At 44.1% G+C, this 25909-nt stretch overlaps 1 protein-coding gene across 1 annotated transcript in view; it reads left to right on the forward strand.

Annotated features, from left to right (window-relative positions):
• Positions 1–25909, forward strand: part of PPM1E (protein phosphatase, Mg2+/Mn2+ dependent 1E) — a 108665-nt gene that overhangs the window by 61635 nt on the left and 21121 nt on the right. The window contains exon 2 of the mRNA XM_087924947.1: positions 19748–19866. Coding sequence (XP_087781073.1) covers positions 19748–19866 — 119 coding nt within the window. The remainder of the gene's footprint in view (positions 1–19747; positions 19867–25909) is intronic.

Below are 25909 nucleotides of genomic sequence, written 5' to 3' on the forward strand. Positions count from 1 at the left end.
AGAGAGAAATTAATAAGAAGCTTGCTGTTAAATTCTGGAAAGGCTCATCAACATCCGACCATCCCCATCGCGTAGATTTTTGAAGATGGAGGATTTCAGATTGTCCCAGATCGATGCTTTTTCAGGAGTCAACTGGCCTTTCTATCTTTTTTCTTTTCAAGATGTTTTGCTTCTCACCCAAGAAGCTTCTTCAACCCTGACAGTAAAGTGGGGAATGGAAGGATTTATACTCCTTGCAGACAGAACTGGTCGTTTGCATCCTTTTAGAGGGTCGTTGAGGCCACTTGGAGGTTTTTTCTGTGTCCTCAAGGTCACCCGGGCGGTGTTCCTAGTTCCTATAGTCTGCAATTTTTTCCTCTGGAAAGCCATCCCTACTCCCACACCGTTCAAACGATGTTCATCCCTTGGATTTCCAGAGAGAGAGAGGAAGGAAGGAAGGAAGGAAGGAAGGAAGGAAGGAAGGGGAGAGAGAGAGGGAGAGAGAGAGAGAAAGAAAGAAAAAAGAAAGAAAGAAAGAAAGAAAGAAAGAAAGAAAGAAAGAAAGAAAGAAAGAAAGAAAGAAAGAAAGAAAGAGTAGCACAAAAAATATTTTATAGGAACCATTTGCACCACTCAGGTGACCCTGAGAACACAGATAAACCTCCAAGCGGCCACAATGACCCTCTTAAAGGATGCAAATGACCAGCTGCCTGCAAGGAGTATAAATCCTTTCATTCCCCACCATCCAGTCAGAGCCGAAAAAGCTCCTTGGATGAGAAGTGAAACGTCTTCAAAAGAAAAAACAAGAAAGTCCAGTTGCATCTTGAAGAAGGACAACCAGGACCTGGATGACGGTAAAATACCGAGGATTTCAATTTTTTTTCTTAAACTGGAAAATTTCCAGATGTAATTTGGAGAAAGAAGAGGGCTACCTTTCATTTTTATTTTTGTAACGTCACAACCGCTCCTCCCTGGGAGAAAATATATGTCAAATAGGCCTATTTTGGCCTCATGGCCCGATCATGCATAAGTGGCTTGATTGTGGAATTGCAGTGGTCCTCGACTTACAACCAGAATCGGGAGCAGAATTCCTGTGGATAAGCAAAGTGGTTGTTAAGTGAGTCGTGTTGATTTGCAACCTTTTTTTTTTTGGCCATGGTTGTTAAATCACACCTCAGCTGCTGAGGAAAGAGGGACAAGCAACCTGAATTTTGATCGCATGACCCTGGGCAATGCTGCAACATCATCCTAATTGCGAGGAACAAGGCTTAAGTCCCTTTTGTGCAAGTTCGTTGTGACTTTGCTAAATGAATGGCTGTGGTGGCTACGTCAGGAGTGGGATTCTACCAGTTTGCACCTATTCGCTAGAATCGGTTGTTAACACTCTAAGCAGTTCGGAGAACCGGTTGTTAGAAGAAATTACAGGGCTAATCCTGTAAGGAAGGCAGGAAGGAAACATTCTGGGGTTGCTTACAGAAACTGCCTCTCCGTTAACCCTTATTACATTCTTGGCAGGACTAGACTTCCTGTCTCAGGAACTTCTCTGGAGTTTTTTTCCCCTCCTTTGCTGGTACTTTGCTTGTGTGGAGTGACCATTCAAAGTTACAGTAGCACTGAAAAAAGCGACTTATGACCATTTTTCACACTTACGACTGTTGCAGCATCCCCACGGTCATGAGAGGCCAGGCGAGAGATGCGTGCCTCGATGTGAGTGATATTGAATTGGCCACACCCAGCCAATCACATGACCACCAAGCCACACCCACCACCTAAGCTACGCCCACAGAACCGGTTGTTAAAAAATTGGAATCCCACCCCTGGGCTACGTATATGCAAGGACAGGACCTCTTTCCCGTTCATTAGAGCAGTTTGTGAGCCTGAACAATTTGGCTTTTCTCTGAACAATCCCTCTTATTAGAATTCTTAACGCAGACAAGACATTTTTCCCAGAGACTGAAGAACAGATAAATTGCTAAATAGGGCAGTTTGGCATCTTTAAGCTGTTTGGATTTCAATAGAGGGAGGGAGAGAGGGAGGGAGTACTGTTAGCAAGGAAGGAATGAAAGGAAGGAAGGAAGGAAGGAAGGAAGGAAGGAAGGAAGGAAGGAAGGAAGGAAGGAAGGAAGGAAGGAAGGAGGGAGGGAGGGAGGGAGGGAGGAAGGAAAGGAAGGAAGGACTGATAGCAAGAGAAGGAAGGAAGGACTGATAGCAAGGGAGGAATGAGAGTAGGGAAGGAAGGAAGGAAGGAAAGAGGGAAGGAAGGAAAGGAAGGAATGAGAGGAAGGAAGGAAGGAAGGAAGGAAGGAAGGAAGGAAGGAAGGAAGGAAGGACTGATAGCAAGAGAAGGAAGGAAGGACTGTTAGCAAGGAAGGAATGAGGAAGGAAGGAAGGAAGGAAGGAGGGAAGGAAGGAATGAGAGGAAGGAAGGAAGGAAGGAAGGAAAGGAAGGAAGGAAGGACTGAAGGACTGATAGCAAGGGAGGAATGAGTGGCAAGGAGGGAGGGAGGAAGGAAAAAAGGAAGGAAGGACTGATAGCAAGGCAGGAATGGGTAGTAGGAAGGGAGGGAGGAACAGAAAGAAAAAGGAAAGAAGGACTGATAGCAAGGGAGGAATGAGTGGGAGGGAGGAAAGAAGGAAGGGCTGATGAGAGGGAAGAGTGAGTGGGAGGGAGGGAGGAAAGATAGCAAGGGAAGAATGAGCGGGAGGGAGACATGAAGGAAGGAAGGAAAGAAAGATTGATAGCAAGGGAAGAGTGAGTGGGGGAGAGAGAGGGAGGGAGGGAAGGAGGAAGGAAGGAAGGAAGGAAGGAAGGAAGGAAGGAAGAAAGGAAGGCAGGCAGGCAGGCTGTCAGGTCAATACTCAGCTTTGGATACTAAAGACATTACCCCGCTCCCTGTGCTGTGTATTAAATAAAATAATTTAATTTTTTAAAAAAACATCCTAAACTCCTGAAAATGTAGAACCTCTTCCATTCCCACGGAGATGAGAAAGAGACCCAACCGATGTGTCTCAGAACAAAGCAGCGTCCCGTATCCCATGAATAATTCATCAGTTCCTTCGTTCCTCACCGATGAAGAGGACGGGCCACCTGGTATCTTCTTCTCCTTTCCGAGTCAGTAAACGGCGGCGCCTCAGGAGGGGTTCCGCAGAGAAAGCTTTCCAACGGAGAGAATATGGGCTCAACCATCCGAGAGGCCCCCGACCTCGATCAACCCGTTCCCTGTGTTAAAACAGGGGTCTCCAACCTTGGCCCCTTTAAGATTTGTGGACTTCAACTCCCAGAATCCCTCAGCCGGCAAAGCTGGTGGACTTTCAACTCCCAGAATCGCTCTCAGAATATGTTTTTTTAGCTCTGCTGGCTGAGGGATTCTGGGAGTTGAAGTCCACAAGTCTTAAAGGGGCCAAGGTTGGAGACCCCTGGTGTAGAGGAATGTAGTCTGGATTCCCAGGAGGAGGGCCTGCGTTCCAGAGGACCCAAGAGACAGCAAGGTTTAGACCGTTTGGTTGGGAGGAAGAGGCTCAAGGCGCTCTCAGAATATGTGTTTTAGCTCTGCTGGCTGAGGGATTCTGGGAGTTGAAGTCCACAAGTCTTAAAAGTGGCCAAGGCTGGAGACTCCTGTCTTAAAATAAACCCGTCCTTCAGCTGAGCTGCGGACGATTTTATGAATCAGCCATGCAGCTTTCTGAGCGTCGGGAACGAAGCCTGCTGTTTTCCAGGGATGTTTTTTTTCCCGCCCTTTCTGTCTAACCTGCAAATCTGGCATTCCGATAAAGGAGAATCTCTGCAGCTCAGAGTTGAAATGAAGAGTCCTTGGTGCTTTCTGAGCTGTGTGGCTTTCTTGCAAATGTTTCATTACTCATAGCTAGCACGATCAGTGCTAAACAGTGGTATTTACAAGGGGGGAAGAGGAGGAGGAGGAGGTCTGAGGAGTCCTTGGTGGTCTCTGAGCTTGGTTGTTTTCTTGCAGATGTTTCATGACCCAACTAGGAAACACCATCAGTGTCAGAAAGGAAGGAGGGAGAGAGAAGTGGGAGGGCGACTATGGGGTCCTTGGTGCTCTCTGAGTTGGCTTGTTTTCTTGCAAACATTTCATGACCCAACTAGGAAACATCATCAGTGCTAGAAAGGAAGGAGAGGGGGGGAGGAGGAGGAGGAGGAGGATGACTATGGGGTCTTTGGTGGTCTCTGAGCTTGGTTGTTTTCTTGGAGACGTTTCATTACCCAACTAGGAAACATCATCAGTGTTAGAAAGGGAGAAGTTTGCAGGAGGGAGGGAGGGAGGGAGGAGGAGGAGGAGGAGGAGGAGGAGGATGGTGACTATAGACCAGCGGTCACCAACCGGTGGTCTTCATACTGTACTACTGGTGGTCCACTAGAAAATTTTGGTGGTCTGCAGAAAAACTATTTGCATTTTTTATATTTCACTGGATGCTATTTATTTATTTATTTTTAATTCATGGTAGTGGTCCATGAGATTTAAAATTATGAATTTAGTGGTCCCTGAGGTCCGAAAGATTGGCGACCTCTGCAGTAGATTTGGGTTGGCTCCACCCCAAACAGCCCCAGTGTCCAATCTTGGGATTCTCCTGAGCTCACAGCTCCTCATGGCATTTGTGGGTGTTTGTGCAACTTTGTGTTATGTGCCAGTTGCATTTGTTCTGGGACCAGATGGCTCCATTGACAGTCACTCCTGCCCTGGTGGAGTCTTTGATGCATTACTGGAATTTATTTATTTGTTTAAAGATAGTCCCTGAGTTATGACCACAATTGAGCCAAATTTTTCTGTTTTCTAAGCAAGACCGTTGTTAAATGAATTTCGCCCCTTTTTATGACCTTTCTTGCTATTAGTTGTTAGGTGAACCTGGCTTCTCCATTGACTGACTTCCTATCAGTTCTCCTTTTCTTTTGTTCTTCATTCCTTCCTTCATTTTTCTTTCTTTTTCTTTCTTTTTTCTTTCTCTTTCTCTTCCACTCTCCCTCTTTCTTTCTTTCTCCTTTCTTCTGCTTTCTTCCTTCCCTTCCTATCCCTCCCTCCCTCCCTTCTCTTCCTTCCTTCCTTCCTTCCTTCCTTCCATCCTTCCTTCCTTCCTTCCTTCCTACCTTCCATCCTTCCTTCCTTCTTGCCTCTCCTTAATTCCCTTCCTCAATCCTTCCCTGCCTCCCTCTTTCTCCCTTCCTTCTTTCCATCTTTCCTTACCTTCCTCTCAGTTCTTCCATCATCTGTCCATCTATCTATCTATCTATCTATCTATCCATCCATCCATTCCATCTATCCATCCATCTCTCTCTCTATCCCTCTCTTTCTCTCTCACCCATTCTCCATCTGTCATCTATCCATCTGTATCCATCCATCTATTCATCCATCTCTCTCTCTTTCTCTATCCCTCTTTTTCTCTTGTGCATTCTCCATCCATCTATCTCTATCTCTCTTGTCTATCCCTCTCTTTCTTGCGCACTCCATCCATGTATCTATCATCTATCCCTCCCTCCATCTATCTGTCTCTCTTTCTCTCGCACACTCCATCCATCCATCCATCCACCCATCTCTCTCTATCCCTCTCTTTCTCTCGCGCTCACTCTCCATCCATCTATCATCAATCCATCCATCTCTATCTTTCCCTCTATCCCTCTCATTCTCTCACACACACTCTCCATCCATCCATCATCTATCCTTTCTTCCATCCACCCATCTCTCTCTCTATCCCTCTCTCACGTGCACACTCTCCATCCATCCATCTATCCATCCCTCCATCCTTATCTCTCTCTCTTTTCTCTCGCACACTCCATCCATCCATCCACCCACCCATCTCTCTCTCTATCCCTCTCTTTCTCTCACACATACTTTCCATCCATCCATCCATCCATCATCTATCATTTCTTCCATCCATCCATCTCTCTCTCTGTCCCTCTCTCTCTCGCGTACTCTCCATCCATCCATCTATCTATCTACCCATCCATCTCCTCTCTCCCATCTTCTTTCTTTCAAGCGGACGCCCTCAGATCGCCCGGCAATTTTAGAACTCCCTTGTCACAAAGGCGGGGGAAAGAAAAGATGAAACGCGAGCCCCGTGGCTGCCTGCGAAGGAAGCATCCTTGGCTACTTGCATCCGCCGCCCTTCCTCCTTCGCTCCAGCGGAGTCATTCCTCGCCACAGTCTGACGCACACCAGCTGCCGTTTCCCTGCAGTTACCTCAGACATATTACCTCAAAAGACGGGAAGAGATGCCTCACGCCATCGACTCGGCTCCAGCCATTTTCCTTCTGGCGGCGCCAGATATTTGAAAGAGCTGCCACTTTTGGGGGGGGCGCATGACAAGGGACGCGTTGAAACGGCAGCCGTGAAAAAAAAACACACGGGGTTGTGTTGCGTTCCCTGCAGTCAGAAGGCCTGTAATGGGTTTTCAGCTACGATGTCACAAATGATAGAAAATCGCGCGCACCCCCCCAAAAAAACCCTCCACCTCGATAAATAGGTGCAAAATTCAAAGGAAACAATTGCAGTACAGGCAAAAGCGGGAAGAATGATGAGAGGGAGGGGGAAAAAAATCAATAACGTTTACCCCAAGCCATAATTTAAGAGAAAACTGGCACGGTGCGTTTTATGGATGGTTTAGGATTCTGTCAGTAGTCACAAAAAATAGATAAATCGTACGAAAGGCTGGAAGTTCTGACAGAGTTTAGTTTAGTTTATTGTCATTGGACCTCGTGCAACGAAATTAAATGCCATCTTCAGTGTATATTATGACTGTGAAAATAAAACACAAACGCACATCCTTCGCATGCTGCACATTGAATTGATTCCCCTAAACAACCATGTTACTAATTGAACAATTGCAGCGATTCACTTGACGGCTGTGGCAAGGAAGGTCGTAAAAATGGGGCAAAACTCACTTAACGACTATCTCACTTAGCAGTGGAAATGTTGAGCCCAACTGTGGTCGTAATTCGAGGACTACCCTTTCCCATTGCTACTCTTCTGCAGTTTAGTGTTTAATGACTATGGGCCTCACAATTTTAAGGTTCGATGTTATGATATAGTTAGGCCACTCATAACTGAGAGATTGGAGGCCAAATTGTGGTTGTAATGTAGATTTTATCTGTTTATTTATTACGTTATTCTAGAATTTTTAACTGGAGTGTTTTTATTTGTTCTGGTCTCTGGTCTTTGACTGTAATGAACTTGATTTTGTTTGATTCAAGGGCTACCTATAACAGACATTTTTGCAAGGCATCACTTAGAGGCTTACAAGAAGAGACTGGACTGCCATTTGTCAGAAATGGTGTCGGGTTTCCTGCTTGGGCTGGCGGGTTGGACTAGATGACCTACAGGATCCCTTCCAACTCTGGTATTCTATATTCAATGGAACCGCTTGCCTTTGGAAATTGTGGGCGTTTCATCACTGGAGGCTTTCCAAAAACGTTTGGACTGCCATCTGTCAGAAATGGTGTAGGTTCTCCCGCTTGGGCGGGGGGTTGGACTAGATGACCTACAAGGTCCCTTCCAACTCTGTTAATCTGTAATCTGTAAGTTTTCTATGCCCTTCTATCCCCTTTCCCTTTGTGAGAACTAGGGAGTGTTTTATCTGAGATGCTTCCTTAGATTACAGGTCTATTCTGGACTCAGATTTCCATTATCAAAACATTGTCTCGATTGCAAAAAATAACTTCTTGAGGTTTAAATTTATGCGCTAAGTAAGAGGCGGGGTTCGCTGGCCCTTCCATCTCTATGGTTCCAGATCGACTGTTCATTTCAAGCACGGAGTGGTTCCTAGCATTGACATTTGGGGTGTTTGGGGAAGGTTTCACGTTTTACTTTTGATTCCTCTCCAAAATCAGATAAACCCGATGGTTCTTTTAGGAGGCAAAGAAGCATAAAAACAAAATCAGGCAAAGTATTAGTACCGCTTCGTAAAGCCTTAGTAAGGCCGCACCTGGAATACTATGCCCACTTTTGGTCACCACATTACAAAAAGATGCTGAGATTTTGGAAAAAGCTCAAAGAAGAGCGACTAAGATGATTAAAGGCCCGGAGACTGAAACATACGAAGAACCAGTTGGAAGATTTGGGTATGGCCAGTCCAGAGGAAAGAAGGACCAGGGAGGGACAGGATAGCAATTTATTTTAATTTTATTTAGCGTATGGCAATGATAGCGGTAATCCAGTATTTGAGAAGTTGCCACAAAAAGGAGGGCGTCAATTTATTCTCCCAAAGCCCCAGAGGGAAAGACAAGAAGCAACGGATGGAAACTAATCAAGGCGAAAAGCAACGTGAAACTGAGGAGAAATTTCCTCACAGCTAGAACAATTAACCAGTGGAACAGCTTGCCACCAGAAGTGCTCCATCCCTGGAGGTTTTTAAGAAGAGACTGGGCAGTCACTCATCTTAAATTGTATAGGGTCTCCTGCTTGAGGAGGGGGGGTGGACTAGAAGACCTCCAAGTTACCTTCCAGCTCCATTCTGATTAGTGGTAAATTAAAAGACGAGAGCACCTTAAAGACTCTTCCTTTGCAGAGGAGCAGTGTTGTTAAGGTTAACAGCCTCACCAATGGCCATGCTGCTGAGGATAATGGGATTCGTAGTCCAAAGAATCTGGGCAGCCCCTGAACGGGGACGACAGAACCAGGCGTTCTTATATATGGCGTTCATTGGAGTTGCTTATTGTGCGACTTTTATATGCTTTCCCTGGACTTGAGCCACAACAACTGCGGGTCCATTTTTGGACGAGAGAATGGAATATAAATATTAATTGATAGTGAGCGATGTCTGAACAAAACCTCAAGGCCTCTTAGGAATCCTGTGGTGTTCAAAAGCATTATAGGAGATCAGCCTCCTGCTGGAAGTGGCAGGTTAATCATTCGTTTTTAATTGGGCAAATGCTCCTTTAACCCACCGATGTTTTTAACAGGTGTTTTAATGATGCGGACCAAGCTGCGATAATATTTGTCAGTTTCCCTGTTGGATTTGCAGATATTTTTTTTTCAAAAAAAAAAAAGAATGTTGACTCTGCTGTTTTAAGATAGGACAAATCCATGAGGCACAATTCAAAATCCTCCCTCTTTTGAGTTCTGTTCTTTGTCTGCCGTAGATTATAGTTTTTTGCAGTGCAGGAAGAAAAAAAGTGGATGCTTCTGTTTTGGGAGCGTTGTGAGGTTTATAAAAAGCTGCAGAGATTTCACATGCTGTGAAACCCAGCAAACGGTGGGAAATTGCTATACATACATACATACATACATACATACATATATATGTATATATTCAGTATATATATATATATATGTATGTATGTATGTATGTATGTATGTATATGTATATGTATATATATTCAGGATTTGAACAGAGAACCATGCTTTCTGGGCACAATTTGAATATATCAATAATGTTTGGAGTTTCTTTGCTTATTTGTATCCTGCCTTTATTATTTTTACAAACAACTCAAGGCTTTACCCATATCTGATAGACCAATGGCAGGACTAGAACTCGCCGGTTCCTGGTGATTGGCCCAAAGTCACCCAGTTGGCTTTCGTGTCCAAGATGGGTCTAGAACTCACACTCTCCTGGTGATTGGCCCAAAATCACCCAATCAGCTTTTGTGGCTAAGGCAGGACTAGAACTCACCATCTCCTTGTGATTGGTACAAAGTCACCTAGTTGGTGTCATGCCTAAGGCAAGATTAGAACTCACACTCTCCTGGTGATTGGCCCACAGTCATCCAATCGGCTTTTGTGTCTAAGGTGGGACTAGAACTCACACTCTCCTAGTGATTGGCCCAAAGTCATCCAATCGGCTTTTGTGTCTAAGGCGGGACTAGAACTCACCATCTCCTTGTGATCGGTACAAAGTCACCTAGTTGGTGTCATGCCTAAGGCAAGACTAGAACTCACACTCTCCTGGTGATTGGCCCACAGTCATCCAATCGGCTTTTGTGTCTAAGGTGGGACTAGAACTTACACTCTCCTAGTGATTGGCCCAAAGTCACCCAGTCAGCTTTCGTGTCTAAAGTGGGACTAGAACTCACACTCTCCTCATGATTGATTGAAAGGCCAGTTGGCTTTCATGTATGTCTAAGGTGGGACTAGAACTCACTCTCTCCTGGTGATTGGCCCAAAGTCATCCAATCGGCTTTTGTGTCTAAGGTGGGACTAGAACTTACACTCTCCTGGTGATTGGCCCAAATCACCCAGTCAGCTTTTGTGTCTAAAGTGGGACTAGAACTCACACTCTCCTCATGATTGATTGAAAGGCCAGTTGGCTTTCATGTATGTCTAAGGCGGGACTAGAACTCACTCTCTCCTGGTGATTGGCCCAAAGTCACCCAGTCGGTTTTAGACACCCACGGTTAAGTTGGGATTAGAACTCACGTTCTTCTAAATTCTACTCTAGCCTCGACCACTAGACCAGATTGCCTCTCCATAGATTCCACAGGATACTTAAGAAAGAAGCTTCCCTCTTTGTGAGGCATGGAACAATTTGAGAAAAAGCCGCCTTTTGAGGTTTCTAAGAGAAGAGTTGTGTTAGTTCACGATGAAAGGAAGCAAAAAAACGAACAAACACAAAACTCCGGAAGAATCTTGCAGCGTCTTTTCTGAATGACGCATTTCATTCGAAAGCAGAAGCTCGCCAGCTCCCGAGTCCTTATTAGAAGTCTCTCTGGAGGTTCTCGGTCATCCAGGTCCTGGTTGACCCAAAAGTGGTTTTTCAGGAGGCAGCTGGATCTCCTTGTTTTTTTTCTTTTGAAGACGTTTCGCTTCTCATCCAAGGAGCTTCTTCAGCTCTGACTGGATGGTGGAGGATGGAAGGGTTTATATTCCTTGCAGACAGAACTGGTCATTTGCATCCTTTTAGAGGGTCGTTGAGGCCACTTGGAAGTTTATCTGTGTCCTCAGGGTCTCCCTTTCCCTCTCCTCTTTCTTTCTCCCCCCCTCTCTCTCCCTTCTCTTTCTCCCTCTCTTTCCCCCTTTCTCTCTCTCTCTTTCCCGCTTTCTCCCTCTCTCTCTTTCCCGCTTTCTCTTCTCCTCTTTCTCTTTCTCCCTCTCTCTTTTTCTCTCTTTCTCCATCTCTCTCTCCCTCTTTCTCCCTCTCTCTCCCCCCTTTCTCTTTCTCTCTCTCTCCCCCCCTTTCTTCCTCTCTCTCTTTCCCACTTTCTCTTCTCTTTCTTTCTCCCTCTCTCCCCGTTTTTTTCTCTTTCTGCATCTCTCTCTCCCCCTCTTTCTCCCTCTCCCTCTTTCCCACTTTCTCTTCTCTTTCTTTCTCTCTTTCTCTTTTTCTCTTTCTCCATCTCTCTTCCCCTCTTTCTCCCTCTCTCTCCCCCTTTCTCTTTCTCTCTCTCTCCCCCTTTCTTCCTCTCTCTCTTTCCCACTTTCTCTTCTCTTTCTTTCTCTCTTTCTCTCTCTCTTTTTCTCTTTCTCCATCTCTCTCCCCCTCTTTCTCCCTCTCTCTCCCCCTTTCTCTTTCTCTCTCTCTCCCCCCTTTCTTCCTCTCTCTCTTTCCCACTTTCTCTTCTCTTTCTTTCTCCCTCTCTCCCGTTTTTTCTCTTTCTGCATCTCTCTCTCCTCCTCTTTCTCCCTCTCCCTCTTTCTCACACTTTCTCTTCTCTTTCTCTCTTTCTCCCTCTCTTTCCCCCCTTTCTCTCTCTCTTTCCCCCGCTTTCTCTCTCTCTTTCTCCCGCTTTCTCTTCTCTTTCTCCCTCTCTCTCCCTCTCCCCCCTTTTTCTCTTTCTCCCTCTCTCTCCCCCCTTTCTCTCTTTCTCCCTTTCTCTCCTCTTTCTCTTTCTCTCGCTCTCTCCCCCCTCTCCCCCGCCTTTTCTCTCTCTCTCTTTCTCCAGCTCTCTTCTCTACCCCCTCTCTCACTCCCTCTCTCTTTCTCTTTCTCTGTGTGTATATATGGGGGGGGGGAGTCAATCCAATTTTTTTTAGACCCAAGCAACTCACTTTTCATTTCAATCAGAATAGAGCTGGAAGGGACCTTGGAGGTCTTCTAGTCCAACCCTCTGCTCAAGCAGGAGGCCCTATATACTGTTTCAGGTAGTCTCTTCTTAAAAACCTCCAATGATGGGAGCACCCACAACTTCTGAAGGCAAAGCTGTTCCGCTGATTAACTGTCCTCCCTGTTAGGAAGTTCCTGCTTCGTCCCAGGTTGCTTCTCTCCTTGATTAGTTTCCACCCGTTGTTTCTTGTCCTGCCTTCCGGGGCTTTGCAGAATAAGTTGACCCCCCCTCTTCTATGGAATACTGCTATCCTGTCCCCACTAGTCCTAAATTGGCCATACCCAATTCCTGCAACCGTTCTTCATATCTTTTAGTCCCCAAGCCTTTGATCTGGAATTTATTTATTTGTTTAAAGATAGTCCCTGAATTATGACCACAACTGAGCCAAAATTTTCTGTTTTCTAAGCAAGACAGTTGTTAAATGAATTTCACCCCTTTTTACAACCTTTCTTGCTATTAGTTGTTAGGTGAACCTGGCTTCTCCATTGACTGACTTCCTATCAGTCCTCCTTTCCTTTTGTTCTTCATTCCTTCCTTCATTTTTCTTTCTTTTTCTTTTTTCTTTCTCTCTCTCTTCCACCCTCCCTCTTTCTTTCTTTCTCCTTTCTTCTGCTCCCTTCCTATCCCTTCCTCCCTCCCTTCTCTTCCTTCCTTTCTTCCTTCCTTCCTTCCTTCCTTCCTTCCTTCCTTCCTACCTTCCATCCTTCATTCCTTCTTGCCTCTCCTTAATCCCCTTCTTCAATCCTTCCCTGCCTCCCTCTTTCTCCCTTCCTTCTTTCTTTGATCTTCTGAATTGCTCTTCTCAGTAGCCCGGACTTTTTTGATGTTCGGTAAGCTTCAGTCCATCTTTATTTTTTTTTTTCACTGACCTTCAGATATTCTTTCAATGTCCCTTTTTTTTTTCAACCATCTGATGTACTTGCAAAAATTCCACGCCCACCGATTTTCCTCAGTCAGAGTCTGCGGACGTCACTGGGTGGACCAAGGGCCCATGATTCATTCTCGTTATTTTTCTGGACTTCCACTTCGGCTTGAGTCCAGGGCATTTTTTCCAGCTGTATGTTTAATAAGTGGAATTGCTCCTCTGAATTACTTTCATAGTTAGTTCAGAAAAATAATAAATGCCACTGTGACTTTTGGTCTGGATTGGGTGTCGCTGAATTGCAGAACTTCTCGAGATTTTTTTGACTTGATTTTAACAGTTACTTTGAACAAGTCCAAATTATATTCCTTGGAGTTAAGAGGCAGTGCATAAATTACTTATTATTATTATTATTATTATTATTATTATTATTATTATTAAAATCAGATTACGTTTAATGATGCGGTATCAGGCAATTGATAAATACATGCTGCATTTATAGGCAAGGGAGTTCCTATTAACACAAGCAAAGAAACGAAATCGTTTTTGACTATCTGCCCTTAAAGAAATTTTATTTTACAAATGGATTTAAATATCTTGCAGGAAACCAAGACAGCAGTTACTGTAGATAAACGGATTTCCAGGAACAATTTCTTGAAGGAAACAGGTGAAATCTGATTTATCTCTTTTATAAATTAAATCAGTCTTCCAGCGTTTGAGGGGTTGGACAGGAAGCAACGGATGGAAACTAACCAAAGAGAGAAGCAACCTGGAATTAAGGAGAAACTTCCTAAGAGCGAGGACAATTAACCAGTGGAACAGCTGGCCACCAGAAGTTGTGGGTGCTTCATATCAATGGAGGTTTTTCAGAAGACACTGGACTGTCACTTGTCTGAAATGGTATAGGATAGGGTTTCCTGCTTGAGCAGGGGGTTGGACTAGAAGACCTCCAAGGTCCCTTCCAGCTGTATTCTGATTGAAATTAAAACAGTTGGTCCTTTGAAAAAAATTGAATAATAATTGCATTGACTCCCCACAGAGAGAGAGAGAAGAAAGAAAGAAAGGGAGAGAGAGAGAGAGAGAGAGAAAGATGGGGGAGAGAGAGGGAGATAGAAAGAGAGGGAGAAAGGGGGGAGAAAGAGGGAGAGAGAGAGAGAAGAGATGGAGAGAGAGATATAGGAGGGGAGAGAGAGAAAGAGATGGGGAGAGAGAAAAGAGAAAGGGGGAGAAAGGGATACAGAGAAATAAAAAGAGAGAGGGAGAAAGGGGGAGAAAGAGAGGGAGAGAGAGAGAGAGAAAGAGAGAGAAAGATGGAGAGAGAGATAGGAGGGGAGAGAGAAAGAGAGAGAAAGATGGGGAGGGAGAGAGAGAAAGAGGGGGAGAAAGAGAGAAAGGGAGGGAAGGAGGGGGAGAGAGAGAGAAGAGAGAGAAAGATGGGGAGGGAGAGAGAGAAAGAGGGGGAGAAAGAGAGAAAGGGAGGGAAGGAGGGGGAGAGAGAGAGAAAGAGAGAGAAAGATGGGGAGGGAGAGAGAGAAAAGAGGGGGAGAAAGAGAGAAAGGGAGGGAAGGAGGGGGAGAGAGAGAGAAAGAGAGAGAAAGATGGGGGAGGGAGAGAGAGAAAGAGATGGGGAGAGGGGAGAGAGGGGGGAGAGGGTGAGGAAGGGAGAGAGAGAGAAAGAGAGATGGAGAGAGAGATATGGGAGGGGAGAGAGAGAGAAAGAGATGGGGGAGAGAGAAAGAGAAAGGGGGAGAAAGGGATACAGAGAGATAGAAAGAGAGGGAGAAAGAGGGGAGAAAGAGAGGGAAAGAGAGAGAGAAAGAGAGAAAGATGGAGAGGGAGAGAGAGAAAGAGAGGGGGAGAAAGAGAAAGGGAGGGAAGGAGGGGGGAGAGAGATAGGAGGGGGGAGAGAGAAAGATAGGGGGGAGAGAAAGAGAGAGGGAGAAACAGAGTGAGAAAGAGAGAAAGAAAGAAAGAGGGGGGAGAGGGAGAGAGAAAGAAAGAAAGAGGGGGGAGAGGGAGAGAGAAAAAGGAAGAGAAGAGGAAGAGAGAGAGAGAGAGAGAACACAATTACCTTTCCGTCTTGTGGTTGGCATTGAGGAATTCTCAATTTCTCATCTTTTTATAGCGCCCGCCCCTGCCATTTTAGGAGCTGCACATCAAAAGGGAAGGCTTTGCCAGATGACATTTTGCCTGCAGGATACAGGCTTGAAAACACGCACAGGAGTTCAGGTGCTGTGCTTAATTCCTTTTGCATGCGTAGAAGAGCAACACCTGAAGCCCTGGCAGGGGAAAGCGATGCTTGCTCAATTTGAAGCGGCCCTGAGAAATCCAGCCCTTGTATACCCAGAGCAGCCAGCTTTTCCCATCTGCTAATTTCCAGAGCCGACTTCTGATTGTACGAGAAGCAAATACCTCCGTGGAGGAAGTGGGGGTGTGGGTGGAAGATATTTGTCTCGGATTCTCCTCCTCCCTTCGTTTTGGATGAGTTTGGGAAAGGGTGAAAAAGAATTAGGAGATTCTAAATTGGTTTGCGGCAAAAACAGAGTAGCTGTTGGGCAGAGGGTGGGCATTGCATGGGGCTGGAAGGAGGTGGGTAGAGAGCGTCTCCTTGGCTCCAGGGCTGATTTTCGGGTGCCCTGCTGGAACTGTGAGTGTCCCCACAAATAAATCTGGAACCCCATTTGAAATCTTTTCCTTTCCAAGTTCATTGATGTGACTCCTTCCGGTTGGCTGGTATGATTCGAAGGACTGTAGGAATACAGTTTGCGGGTGTGGTGCCAACTGCCTACCTGACCCATTCTTTGATTAGAGATCATGAGAGACGTTGTGAACGGATAATTTCACGTAGCATTGCAACAACTTCCCCCTGAAAACGGAAGGAGTGAGGAAGGAGCTCAAGATTGTCTCACTTTAATTCTCTTTGGTGTCGGAAGAGAAAGTAAGTAGAGAAAAGTAAAGTCTTAGGCAAGGAAAACCAAAAGTATACATATAGATTGGGAGAAATTAGGCTTAATACCAGTAACTGGGAGAGGAATATTGGAGTCTTAGCGGACAGCCAGCTAAATAGGAGCCAGCCGTGTGCAGCAGCAGCCCAAAAAGCTAATGGAATCCTAAATTGTGTTAACAGAGGGATACAATCGAGATCAAGGGAGGTACTAAAACCACTCTATAAAGCCTTAGTAAGACCACACCTAGAGTACTGCGTCCAGTTTTGGTCACCACACTATAAAAGATGTTGAGATTCTAGAAAAAGTACAGAGAAGAGCAACCAGGATGATTAGGGGACTGGATGAAATGGAAATAATGGAAATCATATAGAATGGAATGGAAGAATAGAATAGAATAGAATAGAATAGAATAGAATAGAATAGAATAGAATAGAATAGAATAGAATAGAATAGAATAGAATAGAATAGAATAGGATGGGAAGGAATAGAATAGGATGGGAAGGAATGGGATGGAAATAATATGGAATGGAATGAATATTGAGTGGAGTGGAGTGGAATGGAATAGAATCAAGAATGGAATGGAATAGAGTTCACTTCCTTATTGGCCAAGTGAGATTGGACACGCAAAGAATTTGTCTCCCGTGCATAAGTTCTCAGTAATAAGTAATAATTATTAAGCAATAAGTGAATAAATAAGCAATAAGTAGATTCAAGGTGGGTCGGACTTAAATTTCTAACGGCCATGGAGGGACTCAGGACATGCTGGCTGGGGAATTCTGGGAGTGGAAGTCCACCAGGCTTAAAGTTGCCGAAGTTGGAGACCCCTGCCTTAAACGGTACCCAAGGCCCAGTGTCAGAATCGGCCGCCTCAGAATATCCCCGCCTACTCCCGCGTTGCTAGACTGTGGTTTTTTTTTTTTTTTTGCACTTCCGAGCAACTGTGTGGGTAGACAGCACAACCGCTGAAGCTGAAAAGGAGGCGCCTCTTGATGGCATTTTAAGTTAAAAGGTTGGCATTTTATTCCCGACAGCGTGTTATTTGGTGGGCATTGTTCGTTGAGACTGTCTTAAAGAAATTTACAGAAACATGACATGTAAAAAAAATGGAAGTTTGGGTAGATGCAGTGTGACTCAGATTTAACAGATAAATCAGAGTTGGAAGGAAACTTGTAGGTCATCTAGTCCAACCCCCTTCCCTACGCCATTTCTGACAGATGGGAGTCCAATCTCTTCTTGAAAGTCTTAAGTGATGAAGCTCCCAAGGGCTTTCAAGGGCAAGCTATTCCATGGGTTGATTGTTTTCATTGTCAGAAAGTTTCTCCTTATTTCCAGGTTGAGTCTCTCCTTGTTCAGTTTCCATCCATTGTTCCTTCTCCGGCCTACAGGCACTTTGGAGAACAGCTTGACCCCTTCCTCCTGTCTGGGGCAGCCCCTCAAATATTGGAAGACTGCTATCCTGTCTCCTCTGATCCTTCTCTTCACTAGACTAGTCATGCCCAGTTCCTGCAACCATTCTTCATATGTTTTTAAGTCAACAGTCCCCTCATCTTCCTGGTTGCTCTTCTCTGCACTTTTTCTAGAGTCTCAACATCTTTTTTATAGTGTGGTGACCAAAACTGGATGCAGTATTCTAGACTTGTGGGGTTTTTTTTTTTATGTAAGAACGCTCTAAATTTACATTTTTGAAAACTTGTCAGCGTAAGAGCGGTGATTTGGGAAAAATCTGCAGATGACACCAAACTGGCAGGAATAGCCAACACGCCAGAAGATAGGCTCAAGATCCAGATGGATCTCACCAGACTTGAACACTGGGCCCTATCTAACAAAATGAAATTCTATGTAGAGAAAAGTAAGATGTTAGATTAGATGAAAACGGGCTCAATAAAAATAAGAGTGATAGGGATTTTGGAGTCCTAGTAGGCAATCACTTAAATATGAGCCAGCTGTGTGCGGTGGCAGCCGAAAGAGTCAATGCAATCCTAGGTCATATTAGCAGAGGGATAGAATCAAGAACACATGAAATGTTAGTACTGCTTTATAAAGCCCTCAGTAAGGTCACACCTGTAATACTGCATCTAGTTTTTGGTCCTTACATTACAAAAAGGATATTGAGACTCTGGAAAGGGTGCAGAGAAGTGCAACAAAGATAGAATATAGAATAACAGAGTTGGAAGGGACCTTGGAGGTCTTCTAGTCCAACCCCCTGCCTAGGCAGGAAACCCTACATTACTTCAGACAAATGGTTATCTTACATTTTTTTAAACACTTCCAGTGTTGGAGCATTCACAACTTCTAGAGGCAAGTTGTCCCTCTGATTAATTGCTCTGTCGGGAAATTTCTCCTTTGTTCTAAGTCGATGAATTTCCATCCGTTGCTTCTCATCCTGCCCTAAGGGGCTTTGGAGAATAGCTTGACTCCCTCTTCTTTGGGGCAGCCCCTGAGATATTGGAACCCTGCTATCATGTCACCCCTGGTCCTTTTTTTCACTAGACATGCCCAGTTCCAGCAACCGTTCTTTATATGTTTGAGCCTCCGGTCCCCTAATCCTCTTTGTTGCTCTTCTCTGCACTTTTTCCAGAGTCTCAACATATTTTTTACATCGTGGCAACCAAAACTGGATGCCGTATCCCAATTGTGGCCTGACCAAGGCCTTATAACGTGGTATTAACACTTCACGTAATCTTGGATTCTCTCCCTCTGTTTATGCAGCCTAAAACTGTGTTGGCTTTTTTGGTAGCCGCTGCACACAGCTGGTTCATATTTAAATGGTTGTCCACTAGGACTCCGAGGTCCCCCTCACGGTTACTACTATTAGGTGATTAGGGGGCTGGAGGCTAAAACATATAAAGAACGGTTGCTAGAATTGGGTATGTCTAGTCTATGCCCCCAACAATCTGAGTCCTCATTTTACGGAGCTCGGAAGGATGGAAGGCTGAGTCAACCTCGAGCCAGTCAGTATCAAACTCCTGGCAGTGGGCAGTGAGCTTGCAATAGTAACAGCACATAGACTTATAGACCGCTTCACAGTGCCGTACAGCCCTCTCTAAGCGGTTTACAGAGTCGGCCTCCCAACAATCTGGGCCCTCATTTTACCCTCCTCGGAAGGAGCGAAGGCTGAGTCCATCTTGAGCCGGTCTAGATTGAGGGGAATCCAACTCCTGACAATGTGAGCAAAGTTAGCCTGCAATACTGCCTTCTAAACTACTGTGCCACCAGGTATCGTGGCCTGCCAGCAGCTAGCAGAGCTGTCAGCACAGTGAGGAGGTTGGGGAGGATCATGGGCCAGTCGTGGAGGCTGAGGAAGGCTCGGACGAGGGCTCTGTGTGCGAGGCAGAGAGGGGGCCAGGGCAGGCTGGCAGCGGTCAGTTGCCTTCGGAGTCAGAGAGCAGTGAGGCGGGGGAGCAACTGGAGCCTGCACGTGCACAGAACTGCCAAAAGAAAAGAACAATTATGAACTAAGGGTCGAGGTGGGAATAAGGCCACAGGTGGAGGGTGAATGGCCCCTCCCATAGGGATTAAAAGAGGAGCAAAAGGGGAGGGGGCTTTTGCAGGAGACAATTGGTTCGTTGCACCCGTGTGAAGCTCTGTCTGTGCATCTCAGAGACACCGTGCTGAGCCCTTCCTTGTCAGCACTGCGTTTGGAAGTATTTACTTGGCAGCTCTCCAGGCTAGATAAGGTTTGGGCTCCTAATTGCACCCTTGAAAGACTGTTTGCCAGGCCTTTGGCTGAATGTGAATGCAAGAAATCCACCTTCGTTTAATAAAAGGGGTTTTGCCGGGACAAAGAGTCGGCTTAGTGCTTTTGGGGGAAGCCGAGGTCAAAACACTAGGGGGCTCTGAATCTTAATCTTCAAAATTCTCACATACGTAGCTTCCAGCTCACATCTGACTCTGGTGCCGCTCTTCCATCTGGTTCTTTGCTTTTTAACGGTAAAGCGTTTAAACCTTTCCCGTTTCTTCTTTGTCTTCCAGCAACTGCCCTTCTCTCCTGGCGGCAGCGTTAGCCCGGGCAACGGCGGATGAAGTCCTGCAGAGCGACCTGTCCAATCATTACCTGCCCAAACATGAGGACAGTCCAGATGGGATCATACGTAAGTGAGGAAATACACCACAAAGAACAGTGCGATCCTCACGCTTAGCCACTAGTTAAGATCTGTGGACTTCGACTCCCAGAATTCCCCAGCTAGCCAACTCCGGGAGCTGGAAGTCCACAGATCTTAACGTGGTCAAGATTGAGAAATGCTGATTTGTCTGGGGAATTCTGGGAGTTGAAGTCCATATGGCTGAGGCTGGGAAACACTTTTGGCTGAGGAACAGGGGTGGGATTCTACCTGGTTAGACGGGTTCTATAGAACCGATTGTTACAATTCTGTGCAGTTCAGAGAACTGGCAAATTTTACCACTGGCTGGCCCCACCCCTCCCCTCCCTGTCCACCCACTCCTTATCTGGCATGTGCACCATCCAACTTGCCTGTGTTGTGCCTTCACCTAATTTTTGGTAAGTTGCTATTTTTCCTCCCCTCCCCCCCCGACTATCAGCTGTTCTGACTATCAGCTGTGCTGGGAGATTTAGATTAGCTAGAAAGCAGGAAATCGTTAGATTTCTTGCTTTCTCTCTAATCTAAAAGCAGAGCTGAACTTTCCTTAGGACTGAAGCTTCTATTTTTCAATGCAGACTCAGGTAGCAGATTGCAGATAGATAGATCTCTGAGTGAATCTGTGATTCTATGAGCAACTCAATCTGCCTGCCTGCTTTGCCTGATTTTGGGTAAAAGTTGCTTTTTTATTTAAAAAAGAAATCAATATTTACATAAATATTTACAATATTTACATATAAGCCATGCCCACCCAGTCACCAAGACCACCAAGCCACACCCACAAATTAGGCCATGCCCACAAACTGGTTGTTAAGAAATTTGAATCCTACCCCTGCTGGGGAATTCTGGGAGTTGAAGTCCACAGATCTTAACATGGCCAAGGCTGGGAAATTTTGGGAGTTGAACTGTTGTATGTCAAGGGCTATCTGTATATGACTAGCTATCATAATACAAAATCGATCCTAATACAAAACCCGACAAATATATCAACTGTGGGTCATAAAATGTGGGAAAACCCACTTAACAAATGTCTCACTTAAAAACTGTGGCTCGAATATTCATAAAGTGGCAGGGAAAACTCACTTAACAAATGTCTCACTTAACATCAATTTTGGGCTCAATTGTGGTCCTATGTTGAGGACTACCTACATAGCTTGTTTTGTGGACTTTGGATAAAATCAACTTTCCTCTTGGATGCAGCCAATCGGGAAGTTTTATGAAGATCTTAACCATTTTTATTTTGGGGGTGGCTATGGTGTCAGGATACAAGAGGTTTTATAAAATGCCAGTGTGCAGTGGCAGCCAAAAAACCCAACACAATCCTAAATTGCATTAACAGAGGGATACAATCAAGGTCAAAAGAGATACTAATATCACTCTATAAAGCCTTAGTAAGACCACACCTAGTCCTGCTCCCAGTTTTGGTCACCACACTATAAAAAAGAGGTTGAGACTCTAGAAAAAGTACAGAGAAGAGCAACCAGGATGATTAGGGGACCGGAGACTAAAACATACGAATGACGGTTGTAGGAACTGGGCCTGGCTAGTCTAGTGAAGAGAAGGACCAGGGAAGACAGGATAACAGTCTTCCAATATTTGAGGGGGCTGCCACAGAGAGGAGGAAGGGGTCAAGCAAAGCACCTGAAGGCCAGACAAGGAATAATGGATGGAAACTGAACAAGAAGAGATTCAACCTGGAAATAAGGAGAAACTTTCTGACTGTGAGAAATATCAACCCATGGGACAGAAGTTGCCTTCGGAAGTTGTGGGAGCGCCATCACTGGAAGCTTTCAAGAAGAGATTGGACTGCCATTGTGTCAGATTGGACTGCCATTGTGCCATTGTGTACGGTCTCCCACTTGGGTTGGGGGTTGGACTAGATGACCTACCAGGTCCCTTCCAGCTCTGCTAATCTGTTAAAAGTTTTCCTGTTTTTTACACTTCTGTGATGCGGGAAAAGTTCACAACCGCCCGTTTCCAAGGCCAGGTATGTTTTTCACTCCCAGAGTATCTGCTGAGTTAGATCCCCAAACGCTAGTTAGGAGAGGCCACTTCTTTCTAGGACATTGCTGACGGGCCTGTTTATTGTTCAGCCTGCAAAACAAGATTGTCATCTTTCCTTCCCTCTGCTTTTGTTCTAGAGATTCAAAAATAAAAATAAAAATAAATGAGATAAATGAAGTGCAAAGGACCAGCGGAAAACCATGGCTTATTTTTGGGGGCTGCGTTGGTTGAAGTGGTTCTGCCTCAGTGAAGGACATGGGCCCATCTCTCATTTGGCTGTGCGTTAAACCCCTCATTAATTTCAAATTGAAACTGGCCTAAATGTTTGGGAGTCACCGAGAATGGCTGACATTTCTCAGACTCTCATCCTCGACTTGAAAGGCTTGAGGATGCGGTAAGTTGCTCAATTCCAAGGGTCTTCTTGCAGTTTCAAAACCCAATGAAGGTAGTCCTTGAGTTACGGCCATCTCCCTCCCATCCTCTTCCCCCCGCCCCTCCATCTATCTACCAAGTACATCCATTCATCCATGTCTGTCTGTCTACCATCCATCCATCTCTGTAAACAGCAGCCTAATCAAGTAACCACGAAGATCATTCCCACCAACACTGATGGGGCAAGCCACTAGTATAAAACAGAGAGGAAACCCTATGCCTCTGTAGCACTGATGATGTAAACTAGTTGGGTCATGAAATGTCTGCAAGAAAACAACCAAGCTCAGAGAGCACCAAGGACACCATCTCCACAGACTATATCATCCATCTCTCTCTCTCTCATAGATAGATAGATAGATAGATAGATAGATAATCTATAATCTACCCATCACCTCTATCTATATCACTCCATCTCTCTATCACCTCTATCTCCCTATCTCTATATATCTCAATCTCTGTGTGTGTGTGTGTGAGATTGAGATTGAGATTCTTAAATTTTCGCGGGTACTTACATGTATGGTATTCAGCTTTGTTTGGGTATTTTCCCACGTCATTATAGTTGTGCTTTTAAAGTTGTAGCAACGTTTCAGCAGAATCTCATCTGCCATCATCAGACGAACACAATACAGAAGCCTGATGATGGCAGATGAGATTCTGCCGAAATGTTGCTACAACTTTAAAAGCACAACTATAATGACGTGGGAAAATACCCAAACAAAGCTGAATACCATACATACATACATACATACAATCTCTATATCATCTGCATCATCTAGATAGATAGATGAAAGAAAGAAAGAAAGAAAGAAAAAGAAAGAAAGGAAGGAAGGAAGGAAGGAAGGAAGGAAGGAAGGAAGGAAGGAAGGAAGGAAGGAAGGAAGGAAGGAAGCTTTATTGGCCAAGTGTGATTGGACACACAAGGAATTTGTCCTGGTGTATATACTCTCAAGTCTACATAAAAGAAAAGATCTATCTCTCTATTTCCATCTCTCTATCATCTCTATACTTTATCTATCATCTATATCTCTTATATTTCTATCTATCTATCCATCCATCCATCTATTTATCTATCTCTATCTCCATCTCTCTATCACCTGTATCATCTATCAATCTATCACTTAAATCCATCCATCCATCCATCCATTTATCTCTATATCCATCTCTCTATCTTTCAACTCTATCATCTATCTATCACCTAAATCTCTCTCATCTGCCTAATGATAGAACCACCAAGAACCCTCCGCACCAACCCAAGCCACTTGTATAGAACCAAGGGAGCAAACCCCACTCCCTTCTGATACTGATGATGTTACCTGGCCGGCTCACGAAACGTCTCTACCAGCAAACCACCCATCTCAGGACCCCACCGACCTCACCGTTCTCTCGTCCTCGCCCTTGCGTTGCCTTTTCTGCCCCTTACTATTACAAGCGCTTTTGGAAAAAGCGCTGTTTCTTTTTTCTTTTTTTTAAAAACATACGAAGGCAGCAAGCGTGCAACGGACTGCGGACTAGCCGTTGCTTCTTCCGCGCGGCCCTTCTCGGCCGGCCAGCGCATCCTTGTGAGGTAAAGTGGGATTTCTGCTTCAATTAAGGCTTCCTAGCAGGAGGGGAAGGAGGTCGTGGTGGTAGCCGAGACAGAGTGACGGCTGAGTCAGCCCCAGCCCAGCACTCCAGCATTAAGGATTGATGAGTAATTTACAGCTGTGTGGGGGTGGATAAACTGCTAGGAGGGCTCCTTTAAAAAAAAAATGAACCAGTAATTATTGATGATGCTCACCCAGCGTGTGCCATCCACAGGGGGTTGGGAGCTGCCCTCGTCAGGATTAAAAGAGTCTTTTTTTTCTCTCCGGCTGGGGCACATGGCTTCCTCTTCGGCATAAATGCACATTTCTGTTCCAGAATTGAGCTTGGAAGGGACCATGCAGGTCTTCATAACAGAATAACAGAGGTGGAAGGGGCCTTGTAGGTCATCTAGTTCAGCCTCAAAGCGGGAGAACCTTTACCATTTTTTTTTTTTGAAAATTTTATTTGGGTTTTCACACACACAAAAAAACATAATACAAATAAAACATCTTTTTTTTGAAAATAGCATGGTCCCGGGTTACACTTCTTCATACAGACACAAACTCAATTTCATGCTCACTTTTTATGTTCTGTTCCATACCTTATTACTGTTTTACATTTTCTACATAGTTTTTCTCCTCTCTTAATTTTCTCAATTTTATTTTAATTATCTCATATCAATTCGAATCATTATATTTATACTTTTGTCCTGTTTCAATTTCATATTTTCTTTTCTCATTAAACACATTTTCTCCTGTAATTGGAGTATGACACCTTTATATCTTTTAACTTAATCCACTCAACTCTTATTTAAGCTTCAATATATACCTTGAGGTTATAACATTCAATATAATACATAACTTCCAATCGAATTCTGCTTGGTACATTCTTAAAATACACACTATATTCTTAAAAAGTGATTATAAATATATGTAATTAAAACACTCATTCCATTCCAATTCAGTTCTATCATTAATATTCCTTGAAGTCTTAACATCTTTGACATTACTTTTCAATTAAATATCATACTTCCTTGGGAACACTTATAAGCTTTCCATAATTAATTTTTTTTCCCCTGTTTCTCTTCCCTTATATTTTATAAAACATTAAACAATTAAAATGTTCCCATTCTTTCCTAATTCAATTCTCTCATTCATTTTATTTCACTTATTTATTAACAAACATTTCACTAGATTACAATAACTATTTTATCCATCATTTTAATCATACATTGTTTCATATTTTCTAAAATTATTTCTATTTCTAATATAAACAATACTATCTTATGTACCTTTGCAGAATCCATTTTTCAATTAAAGTTTCACCCATTATCTCTAAATAGGCCGTTTCTCCATATCTTGTTTCTGTCCTTTAAAACTTCTTTTACTTTCTTTCTTCCCTCTCTTCTTCTCCCTCCCCTTTTTACCCGCTTGTCTCTCTAGTTCTAATTCTCTCTTCTGCATTTCTATTCTATTCTATTCTATTCTATTCTATTCTATTCTATTCTATTCTATTCTATTCCATTCCATTCCATTCCATTCCATTCCATTGTGTTCCGTTCTATTCTAATTGCTATTCTAATTGCTATTCTAATTGCTATTCTATTCTATTCTATTCTATTCTATTCTATTCTATTCTATTCTATTCCATTCTACACTCCAGTATCTATTCTATTCTATTCTATTCTATTCTATTCTATTCTATTCTATTCTATTCTATTCTATTCTATTCTATTCTATTCCATTCCATTCCATTCCATTCCATATATTCTATTCTGTTCTGTTCTGTTCTATTCCATTCCATTCCACTCTTTAACAGACGGACAAACAGCACTGGAAGGGACCTTGTAGGCAGGAGACCCTACACCATTTCTGATAGCTGTCAGTCTAGTCTCTTCTTTAAAGCCTCCAGTGATGAAGCTCCCACAACTTCTATTCTATTTTATTCTATTCTAATTCTAATTAAAGATTCCATTCCACTCCACTCTTTAACAGACAGACAGAGTTGGAAGGGACCTTGTAGGTCATCTAGTCCAACC

Source organism: Pseudonaja textilis, chromosome 1, assembly GCF_049901715.1.
Source record: "Pseudonaja textilis isolate UNSWEBS1 chromosome 1, rPseTex1.2, whole genome shotgun sequence".
In the NCBI taxonomy this organism is placed as follows: Eukaryota; Metazoa; Chordata; class Lepidosauria; order Squamata; family Elapidae; genus Pseudonaja; species Pseudonaja textilis.